The sequence below is a fragment of the Oryzias melastigma genome, linkage group LG13 (genome assembly GCF_002922805.2).
Source record: "Oryzias melastigma strain HK-1 linkage group LG13, ASM292280v2, whole genome shotgun sequence".
Classification (NCBI taxonomy): Eukaryota; Metazoa; Chordata; class Actinopteri; order Beloniformes; family Adrianichthyidae; genus Oryzias; species Oryzias melastigma.
The window spans coordinates 32430215-32451011 of record NC_050524.1 but is presented as its reverse complement, the minus strand read 5'-3'; the positions used below and the strand labels follow the sequence as shown (position 1 = coordinate 32451011).

The following is a 20797-nucleotide window of genomic DNA, read 5'->3' as shown; positions in this document are numbered from 1 at the left end:
CTCAAGATGGATTCCACTGTGAGATTTCAGACGACCAGTTCAGAATCAAAATGGAGAAGCCAGATGGGAGGAGAGAAAACCAGAGGAGGAGGCAACGTGTGGCGTGGTCAGACCTGCAGAGAGATGCCTCGGTTTGCTGCCGAATGGAAATATTAGACTTTTCCAGACAACATTTGTAAACAGAGTCTTGTTTATGAGGGTTTTTAGGTGTCGGCTCAGATCTGCCCTAAAACTGCTGAGAGACAAAAAAGAAAGGGCTGTGATGAAAATGCTTGTTGTTTTTAGCTGCTGGCCTTTGCAACCTCTGAGATTTCCTTTTAGCCATTGTCTTGTGCACTAATATGCATGCATGGCTGCCAGCACTCACACTCTCTTTATAAATTCCACTTTGCTGGTAGCCCATCTAACAGCCCTGTACGTAAACCCCCGAAACCCCTTCAGGACATCAAATCCGTGGAATTGGTTGTCGGTTCTATCTAGGTCAGCGCTCACAATAGCTGTACAGTTTCCCGTCTTCCGCCTGCCTGTGTGTTCCCCCCATTTGCTTAACCCCACAAGGTTGATTTTTCTGCATAAACAAATGCAAATCAGATGTAAGAATATTAAGCGTCTTAGCCTCTTTGATACTTAGCGGTCTCCAGTGGAATATTAAAACATGTCACGCTTTGATTCATAATCTTGGTTAATTCATAATACCACATAAAATGTAGGTTATTTCTGTTTCCCACAGCTAATTGCTGAGCAATGTGTCATTATTCATCACCGTGAGCCTGGTCACATTGTAATTCAGCAGAGGGAAACTTTACAGCTCAGCATACTGTTCAGTCTGAGGCCTAAAAGGGGCTAAATCATCCACGAAATTCATTTTTCACAAATGTATTCTTAATCTTCAAAATAAATTTACAGAATTTATCTAGAATAGGAAAAAGCAAAAGGAAATATAAAATCAAAATGATGTTTCCGCATCCTCCTCGAATAAAAAATGACAATTAAATGTAAGAATCTTCCAACTAGAACAGCTTGTGCTTTAGCACTTGATCCTCCGTCATAAAAGGCATTTGTTGCTGTCTTTTTCCTCACATGCACAACTTTTACAGGAGGAAGACAATCTACTGTAAAATGCCTGTTCAATCAGCTCTGACATCAGGCACGTCCCTGGGGAATGTGGGAATCCATGTGAAGGCAGAGAAGAAGGTTTCTGTCTCTATAGATGCTGAGAATTCAACTTTACAGAATTAACATAATATTACCAAACCCCATGAGCTGGCTCTGACAGACGAGAAGTCAGCAGCGTTTTGCGTCAAACACCAGTGACATTATAATATTTCACAAAGACAATAAAAGCTTTAAGTTAAGCTAAAAGTATATGTGTGTATATATGTATAATTATTTTTTTTGGTTTGATTTTGGTCCTCTTGGTTTGCCGTAGGGAGAGATTTTTTTTGTTCATATTGGGTGAAAATCACATTTATTTCATGGGAAAAATTAACAATTTCATACAGGAATCTCCAAATAATAGCCGAGAAAGCTGTGTATCCTTCCTTCACTCGTAACAATTATGAAGATCTCCCACCTTACCCGTGACTGGCACTTATCTCCACCTGTTGTGCCCTCTACTGCCCCCAAAAGGCAAAACAAATGACACAAATGACTCCTAATCACCTCAAAAACTTGAGATACAATTAACCCAAAACTCTGGTCTGTAATCTTTATCCCTTTATTGTGGCTCTTTAGCTTTAATGAAAAATGATAATGATGGAATAAATAAGAGATTAGTTATTTAAGTTTAGTCATTTCTGCTTAGATTTTTCACATTTCAAAAAAAAAAAGCTGAATTTACTGTCAGAAATTCTCTAGAAATGTTCTTTAAATTTGTGTTTTTAAGTTATATGTGGTCAAATAAAAGGCTCTAAAAATTTGTTGTTTTGGTAAATTACACGAAAGTGGTTAAAGTTTTCAACAAATACAGTTTGAAATGATTGAAAATGATCTAGAGTTGTGTGGTTTTTTCCTTACGCCTCAAAGATTGACAATCAAAAACCTTTATTCTAAATGTTTTTTTAAATAGATTACATATATATATTTTTTAAGAGTAAAAGAAAAAAATTGCAAAATCCTATTAATAAAAATAGATAATTTTTGTATTTTTAAATTAAGTAAAGCTGCTGCAGGAGGGGGAATATTTGACACAGGGTGGGTTTTATTTTGAAAGGAACTTGTGTGAAAAATTATAAATCAATGTTTATTTGCCAAAAAACAAAAAAATATTGCATTTTTTAAACACTAAAATGACTCTTGTTGGCTTCTGGTCGGTAAGAAACTAGACCAAATGGCTCTTTTAGTGTGAAAGGTTGCAGACCCCTGACCCATAACAACCCATAGTGGCATCAGTGTAATAAATATATGTGAAATGTTTTCTGTGGTCATCTTAGTTTGTCGAATTTCCACGTTGTATTTTTCAGGAAAAGCGTGTCTTTATTGGTTAAGATGAAATTATTGTATATTTACAAACACAATTTTTTTGTCTTGTTTTCTGTCTCAGTCATACTCCAAATTTAATTAAGTTCTGCATATTTAAAACAAATGTATTTATTGTGCTGCAGGAATTTCTTTCATTTTCTTTGTATTTAAAAAGAGTAAATGTAATGTAAATGTGGCTTTGACTCTACGCTACAATAAGGATTTTCTTCTCATCTGCTGCAGGACAAAGATATCTCATCACATCCACAGGAGCCTTGTACATTGTGGACGTCCTACCTGAGGATGGCCTGAACAACTATCGCTGCACAACTCGACACCGGTACACTGGTGAGACTCGCCAGAGCAACAGTGCGCGTCTCATGGTATCAGGTGGGTGCTTTGTTTAGACCGGAAGTACTTTAAAGGGTAACCAAACAGGGAAGTTGGAGGCTGACTACACACGCAACCGAAATGTGAAAATCCAGTCAGAGGGGTGGAGCTGGAGAACAGGACTGTTACCATTACTGGAGATGCAGATCATGACGTGGGACTTAGAAGGTTCGACCAATCATGAAATCCAACTGTAATACATCATTTCAACCTGTAGGGGGCAGTACACAGACAGATTTGACTATATTTTCAAGAATTAAGCACATTCATTTTAATATGTAATTTGGCAATGACCAACAGACAGCACTTTTAGTGTCCCATTTATTGAAATCAACAGACAAAAAAAGTTAATTTAGGGTTTGGTTACCCTTCAAGGTCCCACTCCGATCATCTTTTGATCTTTTGTAAAAGTATTCCTATAGTTGTCTTTTAATTATGCTTATTCTTTTTTTGCCAACATTTTTTTTAAATGTGTCGTTTTCTAGGACAGTTCCTGCAGAGCACCAGGAGTTAATTAGAAATTTACTTTTTAGTTGTGGGAGGGACCTTTGGCATGGAGCAATCCCGCCCCCTTTCCCATCCCGATTTCTGCGAGCTCAGAGCAGTGCATTCTCAAATACAACCTTTTTTAAATGGGATTTTTTTTCTCTAATCATGAATCAAAACAATTTAAATAAAGAAACACTCAAGAATGCAATTTTGAGCTTCACTTTCTTTATATATGTCCTCCATTATCAGAAAAACAGCATGTTAAAAAAAACAAAAACAGCATTTTCACTGGAGTGGGTTTTTGAAAATGGATCACTGATACAGAACCGTTCTAATTTAGCTCTAACATTTTCCCAACAATAGTTCCTTTTTTCATCTTTTCCCTAACAAAACATTCAGTTTATGGAGGTGAATGCTGACCCTAAGAATCAATACTGGGCCACGCTGTCAGGCATCTGGCAAAGCTCACTGCTAATTAACACTAAATTCTCTGCTTCTTCCAGAGTCCACCGCTGCTGAGCCAGCCATCCTGGATGGCTTTGACCACAGAGAGGTGATGATTAATCATCGGGTGGAGCTGCCCTGTAAGGCCTTCGGCTACCCAACACCCAAATACCGCTGGCTGAAGGACAACAGCCCTCTGGAGCCAGACAGTCGCTTTCGCCAGACTATCTCAGGGTTGCTGATAGAGAGCACACAGCCCAGTGATTCAGGAACGTACGTTTGTGAAATGTGGAACACCTACGGGAATGCCGAGGTCGTGGGACACCTGTACATCAAACGTGAGTCCCTCACTAAGAAGTCCAGCCTAAAACGTTCCGTCAATTTTTCCTTTCCTAAAGTCATACTTTTTTCTTTCTGTGTCCACAGAGCCCTTAAAAGTAGTGGTCAGTCCCCGAAAGGTAAAGGGCAGCGTGGGTAGCAAGGTGTCTCTGTCCTGCAGCGTCAGCGGCTCAGACGAGTATGAGCTCTCCTGGTACCGCAACGGAGAAATCATCTACCCTGGCAACAACGTTCGCTTCACTGGGCTCAATCGGGAGAACCTTATCATGGAGGGAATGTCCAAAAGTGATGGCGGAGCGTACCAGTGCTTCGCCAGGAAGGGCAAAATGTCCGCACAAGACTTTGTGCAGGTCATTCTTGAAGGTAAAAACAACGCTCCCACATGCAAAATCAGTGAGCTAGCGGATCGATGCAAGGCTCACGCAGCTGAGACCGCTGCCATGGTCATCCTTAACTTCACAAACGCATGCAAAAACACAAACACATGCAGGCTCTAATCCACTTCTCTGCCTTGGTGGTGTTGCTTAGGCAACTGTCTTTTGTCAGGGAGCCTTAGGAGGAAGGTATTGATAATCTATAATCACGAGGAGCAGAGTTAGATTATCAGAGGGAAGCAGCAAGCAATAATAAACCATTCAAAACCCAACAGCACTTTCTGGTTCTCAGTGAAGGGCTATGATTAAAAAAAAAAAAAAAAAAAGCAGAAAAATGTGAGTTCTTGCAATAAAAAAAAGAAGGAATTCCTTGATTTTTCCTATTTGTTTTTAGAAATCACTTTATTTCATTAGAATCGACCCTGCATTTTAAAACCTGTTTTTACATACAATCTCCAATATTAGAAGACAACAGCTGATCTTAAGTTATTTTATTACATTTTTGATTTTTTCTGTTTTTTTAACACAAGGAAAAAAGGAGGAACATCAAAATATTTGGTTATAAAATTCATTGCTCAATTTTGTTCAACAAAATTGTTAAGAAATAACAGTGCTCATTAAGTCTTTCCCTTTTTCTCAAACAATCCTGCTTTGTATATGTGATGCATAAACTTTAATATTGAGGTTAATGATAACACCCAGTAAAGCAGGGGTGTAAAACTCAATCACACAAGGGACCAAAATCCAAAACACACCTTAGGTAATGGACCGAAAAGGATAAACATTTATTGAAATTTTTTTTTAAACTTTTAAACTGTACCTTTTTAACATAATCACAAAGTAGATATATAAGCATTAACTGCTATAATGCCAGTGTGAATGCTGTAAGCTGAATTTGGCTGCTGAAGATGCTAGTGCTAATAGCCGAAGATGCTGAAAATGATAGCTAAAAACACTGAAGCTGATAGATGAAAATGTTTAAGTTAATAGCTGAAAACGCTGAAGCTGATAGCCAGCTAAAATATTAGTTAAATGCCAAATAAGCCTAAAACAACAACAAAAATATGTAGGTTAGCATAAACAGCGAGCATGTAGCTGAAATATTAGCAAAACTCCAAAATTGCTTAAAAATCTTAGTAAATGCCAAAATAGTCCAAAAAGCTAGCAGACTACCAATTTTAAAAACTTTAAAACTGTAACTTTTTAAAATAATTATGAATAATACAAGGGCAGGAATATTATTCCAGAAAAAATCAACTTAAACATGAAATAACAGTAATAATATTTTGCTCTCCATAAAAATATATATTGTCAAAATTATACAAGTTAAAAATAAGCACAAGATAACATCGGGTCATTAATAACAATAAAATAAAATGATCCGGAGGGCCGGATCCGGCCCCTGAGCCTTGACTTTGACATATCTGCAGTAAAGTGTTATTTTTTTCAAATTAAATTGTGTAGTACTTTCTTTTAGTCTAAAGAGTATACATATGATGTTGTCCGAAGATACTAAAACATTAACAACATCGTATATTGCATGTACAAATGGGCCAATGATTCAAAGGTCCGATGTATGGAGCGCAGGAAAGCCCAATATTCCTGGACTGTGTACTTTACTAGTATGATAGCAGCCCTTCGGTTTTTATAAATAATTACTTGTGAGAACTGGGCATGTTTATGCTCCAAATTCCTTTACTACTCACTATACAGTGCGTTACCCATTTTGTAGTGCTGTCTGAATCTACTAATTACAAAATCGAGTGCACTAGAAATTTTGCATTAGTCTTTGCGGAAAAATAGCATTCATCAATGCTCACTACATTAGCAAACATAGACCACAATGCATTGGGGTGAAATCATTTTTGGAAAAAAACAAAAACAAAACGTGTTTAAATGTAATTTTTTTTAATAAACCAGCCACATTTTCATCATCAGAAGACATTGGAGTCACAAATGGACGTAAAATGTTTGTATTGAATCAACTGTAAAATTGGTAGCGTCATATCTGCCGTTAAGAAAAAGGAAAGTAAAGTAGTGAGCATGGTGCCTGAATTGCTTTTAATATGGTTCGGAATTCGGACATAACCTTAGTGATGGATTTTAGTTCTTCTTCTATGGTTTGTTGGTGGTTGGGAAACAGTTTTATGGTGCATTACTGCCATCACTCGATCATGAGGGTAGATCAGGATGAGCAGTTCTTTTTTGTTTGTTCCCTCCCCTCTACCCTTTCTCTCTTTTCCTTAGTACCACCTACATTTTCTTTAGCAACTTTGTTTTTCTAAGAAACAAAATCGAAAATTCATAAGCAGCTTTATTGCTTAATTTGGTCAGTTTTGGGTTGTTCCTGGCTTCTTCTCATACATCTTCCACTCCAATTTTTTTGTGAGTTTATTGTCTATGTGTGGCTCTAAAATCGACAAACAAGCTGTCCATAATGAATCCCACCTTTACCCTGAGGAAGCTGCAACCCCATGATGGATAGGATGTGGATCGATGGATACGACAGTTGCTTTTGGTTTACGTGTCTTATAATCATGTACACAATAGATTAAGTCAGACATTTTGGATTAAACAAAGTAGAGCAAAATCATCACACTCACTCAGTCCAGTTCTCATATACAGTCAATGGGTGCTTCTTTGCCTGTATTATTATAAAAACAACAGCACAAAATATTGGAACTAATAGATTTCAAAATATTAAGTAGGTTATTTGAAGCTAAACTTTTTAACAGTTTTTAATTATGTTAAAAACACACTTTTCGCTTAACCATTAAATTAATAAAAAATTTAATTAAGATCCCCTTAAAATAATCTTAAATATATGCTTTAAATATAATCTAATATTAAGTTTTTGTTAAACTGAAGCTTTTAGATGTTAGAAACATCTAAAAAAAATTTAAAAAATTATTTTTTATGATCTTTTGATCTTCTCCTGGCATAAATTTGTGATAAAAAAATAAACATGAAGTTGAAAAACTAAATAAACAGACATGATAACGTTACTGTCGACATCGTTACTGAATTATTTTTTGTTTTTTGCTTCTCAAACATTAATGAAAACAATATTCTGGATTCAGCTCAATGGCTCTTCTTTCTTCCCAAACACAGATGGCACTCCCAAAATCTTGTCCTCCTTCAGCGAGAAGGTGGTGAGCCCCAACGAGCCCGTCTTCCTGGTCTGCAACGTCAAAGGCACGCCTCCTCCCAGATGCACCTGGACGCTGGACGACGACCCCGTCATCAAAGACAGCCACCACCACCTGGGCCACTACGAGACGCACGAAGCCCACGTGGTCAGCCAGCTCAATGTCACGCACACCCAGGTGCAGGACGGCGGGGTGTACCGGTGCACGTGCAGCAACTCGGCCGGGGTCGTGTACCACCAGGCTCGAATAAACGTAAGAGGTGCTTGTCAAATCAGCTCCTCCAAGACCAACAATACACATACCTGTCCTTGTCTGTGTGAGTCTTTGCAGGAGATGAGTGATGGCTGTTGTTTGGGACTGAAGTATTTGCTTTTATTTTAAACTAATTCTTCCTGGATTTGATTTGGATTTATTAAGCTCTTTTATTTGAATTTGTCTTAATTTTTAAAAATCTTAGTATTTTTTATCTTTTTTCCTTTAAATGACCAGAGTGCATTATGCTTTATATTTTTTGCATTTTAGTTCAAATTAATTTCTCCTCACAAGTTGGAAATAGCCAGGAGAAAAATACATTTTCTCTGTCTGAATGCATTCATTCCCGGTGTGCTTGTGTATGTCGGTGACTATTCATGTGTGTCTGTGTCTGCATGTTTACTCAAGCAGTCAATTCAACAATCAGATGTTAGAGAGATTACTGCGTTTCAGTTTTATAGACACAGAACGAGGTTCTGAATATGTTAGACTCTGGGAACGGCTGAATAAACCGCAGCCGATTCGTGAGTGGAGCTGGAGTCGTTTAAATGTTATGCTCAGCCTCCTCTAATCTGCTTTTCATTTCACCACCTTTGACTTAGTTAGGCTTTAATACCTGTGGTACATCAGACAATAAAAGCTTAAAACAGCAGCATCCCTGCATATTCCTTGGCAGGTAGAAAGAGTGAATCTGTGTAGCTTTAAAGTCGTAAATTTAGTCACAACACCAGAACTGCTTTTTGCAGTCTGCTGTCATTGAAGCCTTCGTCTCTGTTTAGGCCGCGCCAGCATCCGTCCAATGAAAAACATCACGGCTATAGCTGGGCGGGATGCCTTCGTGCACTGCCGTGTGATCGGATACCCCTACTACTCCATAAAGTGGTACAAGAACTCTGCACTGCTGCCCTTCAACCACAGACAGCGGGCCTTCGAGAACAACGGCACGCTGAAGCTGAGCAACGTGCAGCAGGTGGATGCTGGCGAGTACACCTGTAAGGTGATGGTTCAGCCCAACAAGATGGACTCCCAAAGCGTCCACGTTTGTGTGAGAGGTGAGTGCAGCGAAAGGCGGTTCTACACATCTAGGTGTGTGAAGATCATTCCCCACATTTGACCCATCCCCTAGAGGAGGGGTGACCTGCAGACACAACTGCGTTTGGGAACCATTTGGTGGTCTTACCCCCCAATTTAATCTTTTTAATTTAAGTGTCAAGCAGGGAAGTATTTGGTCCCATTTTTAGCCTTTGGTATGACTAGGCCGGGATTTGAACTCACAACCTTCCATTCTTAGGGCGAACACTCTACCACAAGGCCACTGAGCTAGTTCTAAGTTCAACTAAGGTCAAGTTGAACTGTTAGAAATAACGATTTTAAGGTAACCAAATGGAAAGTCACCATGTAATGATGAGACAACCAGTAAGGGTGGAGTAATGTGTGTTTGTATGTCCACACTGCCACAAATATACCACAAAAAATGAAAATAAAGGACCGGTGTCGAGTTAAATCTCAAGCCGCCACACATTTTAACTCCTTTATTTTTGTCCTTTCTGCAAAGTGTACAGTGTAGTAAAAATCCTTTTACTCAAACAAGAAGTTGAATATACCCACCTTGGCCACTTTACAGGTGGTCATGTCAACATTTTTTCTGCTTTTCTTTGTCAATTACCATGAACAACTTTTGACTTTTAAAAGAAACACCGCATGTTAAAGTATATTCATTTAAGGTGAATTATCATAGTGTTCTAATCATGTCGATTTCACCTTTATAATGTTTAAGGTAATAACTGAGAAAAAATGAAGTACCCTTTATAGACCCACTCCAAAATAAAGTAGTGTTTTTGGTGTTTCTTTTAGCATGTTCCTTCAGCATTTTCTCTCGATGGAGGACAATTTTGATTAAAACTGCATTTCTGAGTACATCTTTATTTAAATCATCGTGAATCAGGAGCAGACGAAAAAAATTCCATTTGAAATAGCTTGTAGTTGGTACGTACAATCTCTGCTCTTGTATAGGCAACCGACCAATGGAAAACAATGGACAGTAGCTCCATGGTCCACTTCATCTGATGCATCCACTTGCAGACAAAAATATCCGTGTACGTTTTTGTTTTCCTCGTCTGCGCTGGTATCTGGCTAAAACTGTATGGATAGATAACTCCAATATTGCTTGCTATCATTATTGCACCGGTAATGTTAGGTTGGGGTTGTAAGGGCCTGTAAGCTAGTGAGGGGAGAGTGTAAACAAAGTGATTATGGGAAATGAGTGCAGACTTACTTCCCACCAATAAGTCCCGCCCATACTCAAAGGCAAATGTCTGATGAATTACTACTGCTCTGCAGAAACTTTGTCCTAGAAAACGACAGATTTTTTGATTTTGGCTAAAAACTGCAACATCGTGAAATAAAAGAAGAAGAAACTCTTTTACCATAGATAAAAAGTTGTTGGAGCTGGACTGTAACACTGGTGATGTCACCCCTACATGTAAATATCACACACTATTTGACTCGCTGTACATCTCTGAACATTTCACATCAATGTGAATCAGCTTATTTCTGACATGGAGAAAAACTGCTTTTCATACTTGGTTTTTGCACCAATATGCAACATAAATTGCAAAGCCAATTTTCTTCACAACATAATTAAGTGATTTACGTGCATTGTGTAAGCACTTCACAACTCTAAAGTGTAGGCTGCTTTTCTCCTCTTCAGAATCTGATGAAATGTTGGTAAATGCGTCAACAGTTCGAAGACTGTCAACGCTAAAGCTCCAATGTAAAAGGAATAAAATGTTCTGCATGTGAAAAAAAATGGCTAAACATGCTTTAAAATAAATCTGAATCATAACAAAGATTTTCATAATAGAAGTTGAAATCCACTTTATGTGTAAAAGGAATTTTATGATTCGTCCTCTAATAAAATGAATAGTGAGGCCAAACCTCCAACGTCTTGGTTTTTATTCGACAATAATTAGCTTCATGCAAGTCCATGTTTGGATATACTATTATTTTAGGAAAATACAATAAATTATGTTTATGTTTCAAATAAATCTGTTCATAATATATATTTTCTCTTTTTCTTTGCTCATGAAAGCGTCTACATGCCGTAAACAGACGCTCAAAGACTTGTAAATGAATCTAGCAGATAATATTCCTGAGGGTATAAGTGGGGTTTATTAAGAGTGTCTGATTCCAGCATGATATTACTGCACTGAGTGACTGATCTCCAGTGAGATCTTACAAGTGTAATAGGTAATACTTAAAGGGCTCCCCCATTATGCCTCCATTTCCTACTCTCTGAACAGTATGTTGGCTTTTTGTCACTATAATACACTTTCCAAGAGAGACAGAGGAAAGCCTGAGAAAGAGCGGGTGATGATATAAAGCAACTCCTCCCAGTGGTACTGTAGCGAGCAGGAGCATTTGTTAATTTACTCCGCTCATGCTTAAAATGCATAATGTTTTGTGGGAATCCCGGGAGTCCATTATCTCCACTTTATTTTGAATTTGATAAGCTGCTAAAGTGCTGCTTATGCCAGGGTTGTTTGAACTCACTGGACCCTCACAGGGATGATTTCTGAGAAGGCTGGAGATTTCCCACAGAACGTAACACGGACGATTTGAATAGATTATTAATTTATAGCCAGTGATTACATTATGTGACTTGATTGACTTGTTCCAGGAGTTAACCTGCTAAATGATCAAACCAATTTATATCTGGATCAAGGATTTTGTTGGCTGCTCATGTTTCAGTGAGACGTATATTATTAAACACATGACTGCATATTTATAAAAAGCAATATTTCTTGGGATGCTGAAGACAAACACTAATGGCTTAGATCTATTTGTATGTCCTGCAGCAGTCATGGACTACAAGAACCATATTGTTTTAGCATTTTTTTCTTTTTTACTGCTCGACTGAGTATAAATTTCACCCCCGCCCCATACTCAAAGACATGAAATTCTGCAAACACCTAGTATTTGGGGAAAATGAATTTTGGGTATAGCAAAAAATAGTTCAAAATCATGTAACAAAAGCAAAACACATGTTGTCTACTGATCTAAAGTAAGTTTAAACATCTGTAGGGGTTGGCAACAAAACCAACAGCTTGACAGCCATGTTGTGGCAAACTGTGAAATTTGGCAACAATTTCACACAGCTTCAGTCTCCAATGACCCACAAAAGAGGCAGCCATCTTGAATTAAAAAAAGTCACCTCTACATATTTCAACTTTAGTGGGAAGAAAAAAAATACTGGATTCAAAGTTTGTAAATTGGATGGCATTAGCTTGGCAAACTCACAAAAATGACATTTTTCTGTTGCTTGATTATTTTTACAGCATTATTGTATAATATATGAACCCCTGGTTCAAGCTGAAAAAAAGGACATAATATATGATAAGAACATTGTAGGAATATGGGTGTGGTTAACAAAAGACCTTTGTTGCTATGGAAATCCAAAAATTTACTTTATGCAATTCTTCTAAAAATTGTATAGATGTGTTTGTCACCTCCGTGCGAGCAAAAAATGAAATGGTTGCTATGGAGATAAAACCAACAGAAAAGCTGCCATTTTGAAAAAAGAGTTTTTGTGAGTTGGAGCTCTGACCAGGGTCGGATTGTGGGTGAGGGGCATGTAACAGCTGCTTGGCCATTGAGGGCGGATCAGAAAGGGGCAGCGGGGGCAGGCAGCAACCATGGGCCTTACCGGCTCTAATTATTTTTATGTCTGCACTAGTCAGATAGGCAAAAATGATGTTTCTATTCAGTTTTAACTTCAGTCTCCTCAAGGTGATGGTTGTGAAACAAGATGCTGTACATGACTCTTGAGGAATTTATCTCTTCTTTCATTTTTTGGATGTAAAGCACATTAAGATTCATGTCAGTGCAACAAATTCTGGATGAATGCAGACACCTGGCTTAGTTGTAAGTCTTGGGGTTGAAGATTGACACGCCTTAATTATCAGCTAAGCAGAAAGAGTTCAGCTTCAGTTCTTTTCCTGAGCAATCTAAATGAGTCACCTTAAAAGTTTCTTTTTTTTTCCTCTGGTCCTGTGTATGTATGCTGATGTGGCTCCTGTGCTGAAAGGACAAAATGTTCCAGTCTAAGAGTGACAAGGATTTACTGCAGAATGTTTTGCTACTCAGGTCTTTTATGTTCCTCCAGATAGCTCAGCGATTGTGGGATTACTCTGAAAAAGAAAGGACAGTACTTGGACAAAATTCAGAGAATTCAAGTGGTTTAGAAATTGAAGGCTGAAATGACATGCAGTCTCTATTTTCTTCCTCCGCCTGCAGTGCCTCCCTACATCCAACCTTTTGAGTTTCAGCGTTTCACCATCGGTCAGCGTGTCTTTATACCATGCGTGGTCATGTCCGGAGATCGACCGCTGGACATCACGTGGCAGAAAGACGGACGCGCCATCCCAGCCAGCCTCGGCGTGACTGTCGACAACATCGACTTCACGAGCTCGCTGCGGATCTCCAACCTGACACCTGACCACAATGGAAACTACACCTGCATCGCTCGGAATGAAGCTGCGGTCGTGGAGCACCAGAGTCAGCTCATCGTTAGAGGTGAGAGCACAAAGACAACAACTCTCACGGCACCTTGTGGGCTACTGTAATCTGCAGTGTGTGGGCAGACATTTCTCTGCACAAATGCATCTTTTGAATAGGATGTTGTGCTAAACAGTGAGTTTTTGTTTCGTTTGTGTCTTTACAGTTCCTCCTCAGTTTGTGGTGCAGCCTGAGGATCAAGATGGGATCTATGGGAAAACTGTGACTCTGAACTGCTCTGCTGAGGGCTATCCACCACCCACCATTGTTTGGGAGCACTCCAAAGGTACATTGAGTGGAAAAAGTTGAATATGAATTTAAAATTTGCTTTGTATACTGTAGATGGAGTTATGTGTGTAAAATATCGATATTGTGATATATCGCGATATTTTGTCCTGTGATTGATTCTCAATGGGGTCTCACTCAGTACCGATCTTTTATTTTCATTTGAAGAGGCTGTAAAACGTTATATTTGTCATCCTTTGGTGAGACGTTCCTTTAAAGGTAGATAGAGGGTGTGTATTGGTGTCAGTGCTTGTTCTTCTATTTAATATGAGAGTTATGATATTTACCGATTAATGCAGAATCGCGATATCATCAATATCGTGAGCCATGTATCACATTGTATCGTGAGGTACCCAGGGATTCCCAGGCCTAGAGTGAATTCAGTATGAATACACAAATTGGCCCTCTAAGCATGAACCACAGGCCTTCACACTCTCCAGCTTCATTGTTAGAAAGCATCCCAGTGAGACAGAAACTAACTTGGACGGACAGAGAGACCGGAGGGTGGCAGGTGAGTTCAGCCACTTGAACAGGATAGAAGAGAGGCTCCATGTTTTCTCCATCATCCACATAACCAAGGATGAAAGCTCTCATCGGCAGAAGAACAACAATCAGCATATTTGTCAGACAGTGTGTCTATGTAAGGCCCTGCCATCAAAGCAAAGAACGAATCGGCTTTTTTGTTTCTTTTTTCCCTTTGATGGGATTTATGTGTTCTCTCTTTCTGAGCGGATGTTGAGACAAGCTGTCCGATTAGCTGTCTGACCGCTTCTAATCGGTATGCATGACCGACGTGTGCGTCTTTTCACTTGTAATGCTCCCAAAAAAAATGTTTTCAGTCTAAGTTGGAGGAAGCATTAAATTCAGCTGAGCAGGCTGGAGTCTCCCTGTAATATGACACGTTAAAAATCACAGCCGTTTGGGAAGCCTATTAAGCCACCACTAAGGATTTTTTTTAGCCGACTGTTTGTTGTCTGGCAGGCCTTCGGTGTAACAAATCGAGTGCAGTTGCAGGTGAAAATCTCTGAGATATAGAATGGAAAGTAAAGGTCAACACCTATTAGCCTACCAGCGAGAACCATTTGGATGTGTGCTCTGCATAATTCCCCATCTATCCCATCACCAGGGGCACTAAAACAAAGTCATCACTTGACCCTTGGTCAGCATGGCCTCATGAGGACATTTTAATTAAGAAAAAAACCTACCGCTCCCAAATCAGTCCAGTATAGAGACTCTACCTATAACACAAGCTAATGTAAAGTCTGGCAGAGTTCACACATGGGAAATGCTATGTAAGCAAAGTGTTGAACTGGGCTTTTATCATATTTCTGCAAAGCTGAGTGCATTAAAGACATTAGCCTCACAAGGGTCTGGCTTCAAAGTGTTGTTTATGGATAAGAAGCATTTGAACAGCACTAAGACTAGCTTTATAGCAGTGTCTCTTCAAGAGAGGAGCTAATCTTAGAAGCTAACAGCACTTAAAAAGAAACATTAGCAACTGTAAGCTATTATGCTTTTAGCATCTTCATTTACCATCCTGACCAAAAAACAAATAAATAAAAAATAAAACTTTAACTATTTAAACAAGACCTTTCCCATAACAGATCTGCTATATTCTACTCTTAAGGAGCCATTCGGGTCGATTTCTCTCCTAGCATTACCAAACGGGAGTCACAAAGCGTTAATTAAACCCTTTAGAAAAATGAGTCACTCATTTGCATTTATTTTATTGTTATTATTATGTTAAATATAAATGAACTCTTGTTTTTTTTTGGCATAAATAGAACATTAGCATAAAGATAAAATAGCGTTTTTTTCAAAAATTGGAAAAAGTTTATAACTTTTGATAGTGATTCATGTAACTTCCCTTCAAAATAAGACAGTCTGCGTAGAAGCAGATAGTGTAATGTCAGCAGTTATTTAAATAAAAAAAATACATGATTTTACAATTTTTTGGTGCATGACAACCAGCAATTTGTAAATTTGATGAAACATTATCAAGGTAGTGCAAACTAAGTGACCATTACTGTATTTTAAACCATAAGGAGCACTTAAAATCCTCTAATTAAAAAAAGAAAGAAAATCTGCCTGTTTGTGAATGAGTTGAATACATTTTTTGTTAGTTTCCTTTTTTTTTTTGCTTTTACTACATAATTTTTTTAAATCATTTTTTTCTTTAATCATAGAGCTATAATTGAGGGGTAAAAGAGCCTCCAGTTGCCTTCGAGTTGCAGATCCCAGTCCTTTTAAAAAAGTTGATTCTGAATCATCTAATTTATTTACTTTGCATTGAAAGATGCATTTTGTCAGTTTCATTGCAGACTATTACTACTTCAGGTTATATTAGTGTTCATTTTATTTGTGGTCATTATTGTAAACTGTTTGCTCTCTGCCATCTGCTTATCTAACAACCATAAATGCAAACTACAGGCTTAAACTCATTACAAATAAGTAAATATATTAAAAAAATATATTCTGACTTCCTTCAAAATGTCTCCTGCTCAGGAGGTTTATGGCCACTTTGTCCTTCTGCCTGTTGTTTTCCCTGCACCAATCTGCTGCCCTGTCAAACATGAGCATTATGTCGCTCTGATTGCATCACTCTGGCAGCTTGGTTTCATTCTGCCTGTCAGCTGTTTGGTGATTTAAGGATTTAGGCCTGATGTTAAGAGTTGTGTTTACAATCCTCTCTTAATCTTACAGACCATGTCAGGAAATCTGTAAACACAGAGGCACCGTCAAATTAGTGCACACGGATTCATGTTTGTATATAAGTTTGCTGTTAATGTGTCATCATTCATTCAAGTTTTTTTCCCTTTGAGTGTTGTCTTTGAGCGATGTGAATTTGAATGTTTAATTTCAAGCCTTTTACTAAAGTTGATTGGTTTTCTTGCTTTAGGTGCAGGTGTACCCCAGTTTCAGCCCATCCTTCTGAACAGTGTCTCTCGCATCCAGCTACTGAGCAATGGCTCGCTGCTGATCAAACACGTGCTGGAGGACGACAGCGGCTTCTACCTGTGTAAGGTCAGCAACGACGTTGGAGCCGATGTCAGCAAGTCCATGTACCTCACCGTCAAAAGTAAGAACCCCAGTATTCAGAAAAGGTTTTTTTTTCTCATAATCACATCTGAGATGACGCAAATGTGTAAGAACATGTTGAAAAAAGCAAATATTAACTTGAAACAAATGGAAAACACATCAAAGGTTTGGCAAAATGTGAGATAAATTTGAGAGTTAAATATCCGCTTAGATGAAAATCATATTTTTTGTGTGTTTTGACATGTTCTTGGGGCATTTTTCCTCATGACGGAGGACATATGTAAAGCTCAAAAATACATTTCTGAGTGCCTCTTTATTCAAATTGCTGTGAATCAGGAGCATAAAAAAAACAATTAAAAAAGGGGCATATTTGTGAAATAGAAAATAGGCTTGGCTGGCCACAAGATCCCTGATTCTAGACAAATAGATCCATGTACGTCTTCATTTTCCTGGTTTAAAACCGAAAGGCTGGATAGTTCAAATGTTGCTCTGCATTTTTCTTTCACCGGTTATGTTAGATTGGGGAGTTTTCAGCGATGGGAAGGGGGGTGGGATTGCTCTAAGAACTCCTGCTGCTCTGCAGAAACTACATCTTAGAAAATAACTAAAAATAGCTTAATCATAACTAAAACTCCACTGGAAACGCTGTTAAAATGACTGAAAAAATGATTTTAGTCGGACTTTAAATAAAGTTTTTGGTATCAGTATTTATGGTAAAGTGATAAAAATCCACATTTTTTCTCAGAAATCTTAAGTTTCAAAGCCAGTTTTAAAAAAAATGGAACTGAACATGTTCCAGTTTTTCTTTTTTTTTTTTTGCGCCTTTTGCATCTCATAGGTTCCTTCAGCAGCCGCTATGTTAATGCTGAACTACAGGTCTTCTGCCACCACTGAGCATTAGCATGTAGCTCCCCTACAGCGCCAGGAATGGCTCCTCATTTTCATGGAGCTTAGATGTGAGTGGGGCTTATTTTCTCCTTACTGCAGTTATCAAACTGGAGCATGGGGCTCCCCACTGGTGAGCAGCCCTCCATCTATCTCTGTCTCTTCCTGCTCTCTATCTCTTTTTAGTTTTTGCCTCACTCGCCTTAAATCTAATATATGAAAAAAAAACTACATATTATGCTGGAAGATATATTATGTGTGGAACATGCTCTCTGTTTGACCTTGACCCCTGGTCAGACTGTAAAAGATAATAATTGACTTACAAGTCACCTTCTGGGCAAATCAGCATTTTTTTTTCATATCATTTATATCTTTAGGCGTGCCGTGGATATTTGTGTCATTGTAATTAAGCCTAGCAGTGTATTAGGCAGGGAAGCTGTCAGTACTGCAGCAGAATGCTCAGAGACAAACATGCTGTGTTTTCATAGGTCAGTTTCCTGACAGTGGCACCCAGTTGCTATGCAGCAAGCTGACCTATAGCTGAACTAAACTTTTTTTCCCCTACCATGCAAAAAAGAAAACTCTATGGCTGCAGCTACACTACAAAAATAACACGTCTAAAGAGGCAATCCTGTAACGGAGACAATGCAGACGATCTCTTAAGACCTGAATTTGCTAAATCTGTTCAGCTGCATGACACCAGAAAGTGCTGCCATGGTGAAATCGAAGTGACTAACAGACAGTATTGCTCATAAACTTACCTCCTAACCCAGTGCCCCGATTTTGACTCTCCATTTCAACCACAGAGGAGGATGTCAAACCGATCGTTTTTGACACCAAACATGTACCCTGAAAACATGCTTGTGTTTTCACGGCACGGCATGGAAAAGTCAGAAGCAGTTTTTGCACATTAGGCTTCTGAGCCGTGCGAGTTTCCACGCTATAAATCTGCATTCTGCTTCAACTGCATGTCCAGAAGGTGGATGCAGAAGTCAATTATCTCCACTCTGCTGTCATGCTTTAATTGTAATTATTTGATTCCGTCTTTGTGTCTTTTAAAGTAAAAAAATACTTTTTAGGGGTTCTCAAACACCCATCACTCCAACTTTGGAGGCCTCAATATTGTTCAGAAATAGTCAATGGTCATGGAACAGCAGTGCAACAGCAGTTTCAGTGCGAGATCAGACAGTGGAGCGAACACCGACACATGCACTTGGACGCAGAAATATTGGGTTTGTGCAATTTCCTCGGCCAGTCTGGGTTTGTACCACTGCTTACAGCGTCTGTTTAGCGGCTGATCGAGGCAGGACGCGCTTAAACGCGATTAAGCAGTGCTCGGGCAGTGGAGTGGCAGTGGAATGGACTCCAGCGTCTGTCACTGTGATTCCACGAACATGCATTAAAGTTAGCGCGTCTAAGCTCGTGTGGCAGATTTTCCAAGTTTTTTACCCGTGATATGGCCGTCAAATCTTGTGGGACCGGGCCTTTAAAGGGTTAATAGCCATAGAGCTGGAGTACCGTGGGCGCTAGAAAGCTCCGTCTCCGCTCAGCTCAGTTTCAAAAGCCACGCCCACCCAGAGGAGATTTTTGAAACAGAGGCTTCAGATCAACATGAAAAATGTCTTTTTAATACATGTAGGTTGTAGGATTTTCGTTAAAAACTTCACAATCGTACTTAAAACCCCTGTGGGAACGTTTAAAGACAAAAATAAATGGTCATACGTGGACTTTAAATAAAAGTTATTAAAGACTCGCTCTAATGAAAATTGTGTTTTTTGTGTTTTTAACATGTTCTTGTGGCATTTTCTCATAATAGAAGACATATATATATATATATATATATATATATATATATATATATATACATATATATAAATAAGATTAAGTGTAAATAAGTGTTTCTTTATTCAAATATTAATGGATCAGGAGCAGATAAAAAACTTGCCATTTCAAAAAGCCCTAAGTTATGACTATAGATATACATATAATTAGATCATCTCTGATGTCACCCATTGTCTTCTAGTCCCCTACTTGAAGCTAAACGGTCAACTCCATATGCAGCAGCTGAAATGGGCGGGCCAAAGTCTCCCTGCTGATGCATCCACTTGTAGACAAATAGGTCCATGTACGTCTTTGTTTTCCTCATCTGAGCTGATATTTGACTCAAAACTGTACGACTGGATAGCTCCAATATTGCTCAACGTTTTTGTTGCACTGCTAATGTTAGCTTGGGGTTGTGAGGGGCTGTAAGCTAGTGGAAGAGTGTGTACACAACGGGATGATGGGATATTAGTTAAGGGTTACTGTGCTGCCCACACCTCAGAGGAAAATTTCCAATGAACTCTTGCTACTCTGCAGAAACTATGTCCTAAAAATCCACACTGACTTTTTCATTATGGCTAAAATCTTCAACATCATAATTGAAAGACAAAAAGAAAAAATTACTTGTAGTGGGACTTTATTTACTATCAAGTTTAAAAAAAAATATATAGCATAAAAGCATCAAGTAACATAAAAATGGATGACTCCATTCATTTATCCAGATAGAAACATCTCACACTTGTCAGTGCTCTTTTGTGGACAAATTATTTTACAGAGACAAATAATGTTTAGCAAACCTTTGCACTGCTGCTTCTTGTAATTTATCTGCCAACATTTACTGATGCAGGGGCCCTCTGCATGCTAATGCGGGCTAATACAGCATGTCAGCGCGGCTGATTTATTGGTCGAAGTCGGATACATGATAATATTGCTGTTTTTCTTCAGCGCTGCCGGCTGCTTAGTCATGACATGCTGGCTCAGACACATGCTGTTCACTAATCAGCAGATCACATTTCACAAAATGTACTCATGCATTCAAGATGCTTTCAATAAAAGAGTACTTACTCACATGAGTGGTCTGAAAAAGCAAGCCCATTACTGCTCCAGCATTCACACCATTATCTCCATGTGTTTGGGTGCATATGAAATTGCACATTTCTGGTAAAAGTTAAGCATTGCATTTTTTTAGGTTCATGCAGGAGGGCTTTTTTTAAATGTGATTCTGTAGCCGTGGATCTCATGCATTCTGTTAGCATGCAGCGTGCGGCCCTGCATGCTCGCTCGTGTGTGTTATGAGACGTTAGAACTCTTGAG

General features: G+C 38.6%; 1 protein-coding gene across 2 annotated transcripts in view; it reads left to right on the top strand.

Moving 5' to 3' along the window:
- Positions 1-20797, top strand: part of LOC112149115 (Down syndrome cell adhesion molecule) — a 147788-nt gene that overhangs the window by 96876 nt on the left and 30115 nt on the right. For both annotated transcript variants that reach the window (XM_024276576.2, XM_024276577.2), the window contains 8 exons: positions 2704-2850; positions 3843-4121; positions 4210-4485; positions 7608-7904; positions 8677-8949; positions 13193-13471; positions 13620-13739; positions 16638-16817. In XM_024276576.2, coding sequence (XP_024132344.1) covers positions 2704-2850; positions 3843-4121; positions 4210-4485; positions 7608-7904; positions 8677-8949; positions 13193-13471; positions 13620-13739; positions 16638-16817 — 1851 coding nt within the window. The remainder of the gene's footprint in view (positions 1-2703; positions 2851-3842; positions 4122-4209; positions 4486-7607; positions 7905-8676; positions 8950-13192; positions 13472-13619; positions 13740-16637; positions 16818-20797) is intronic.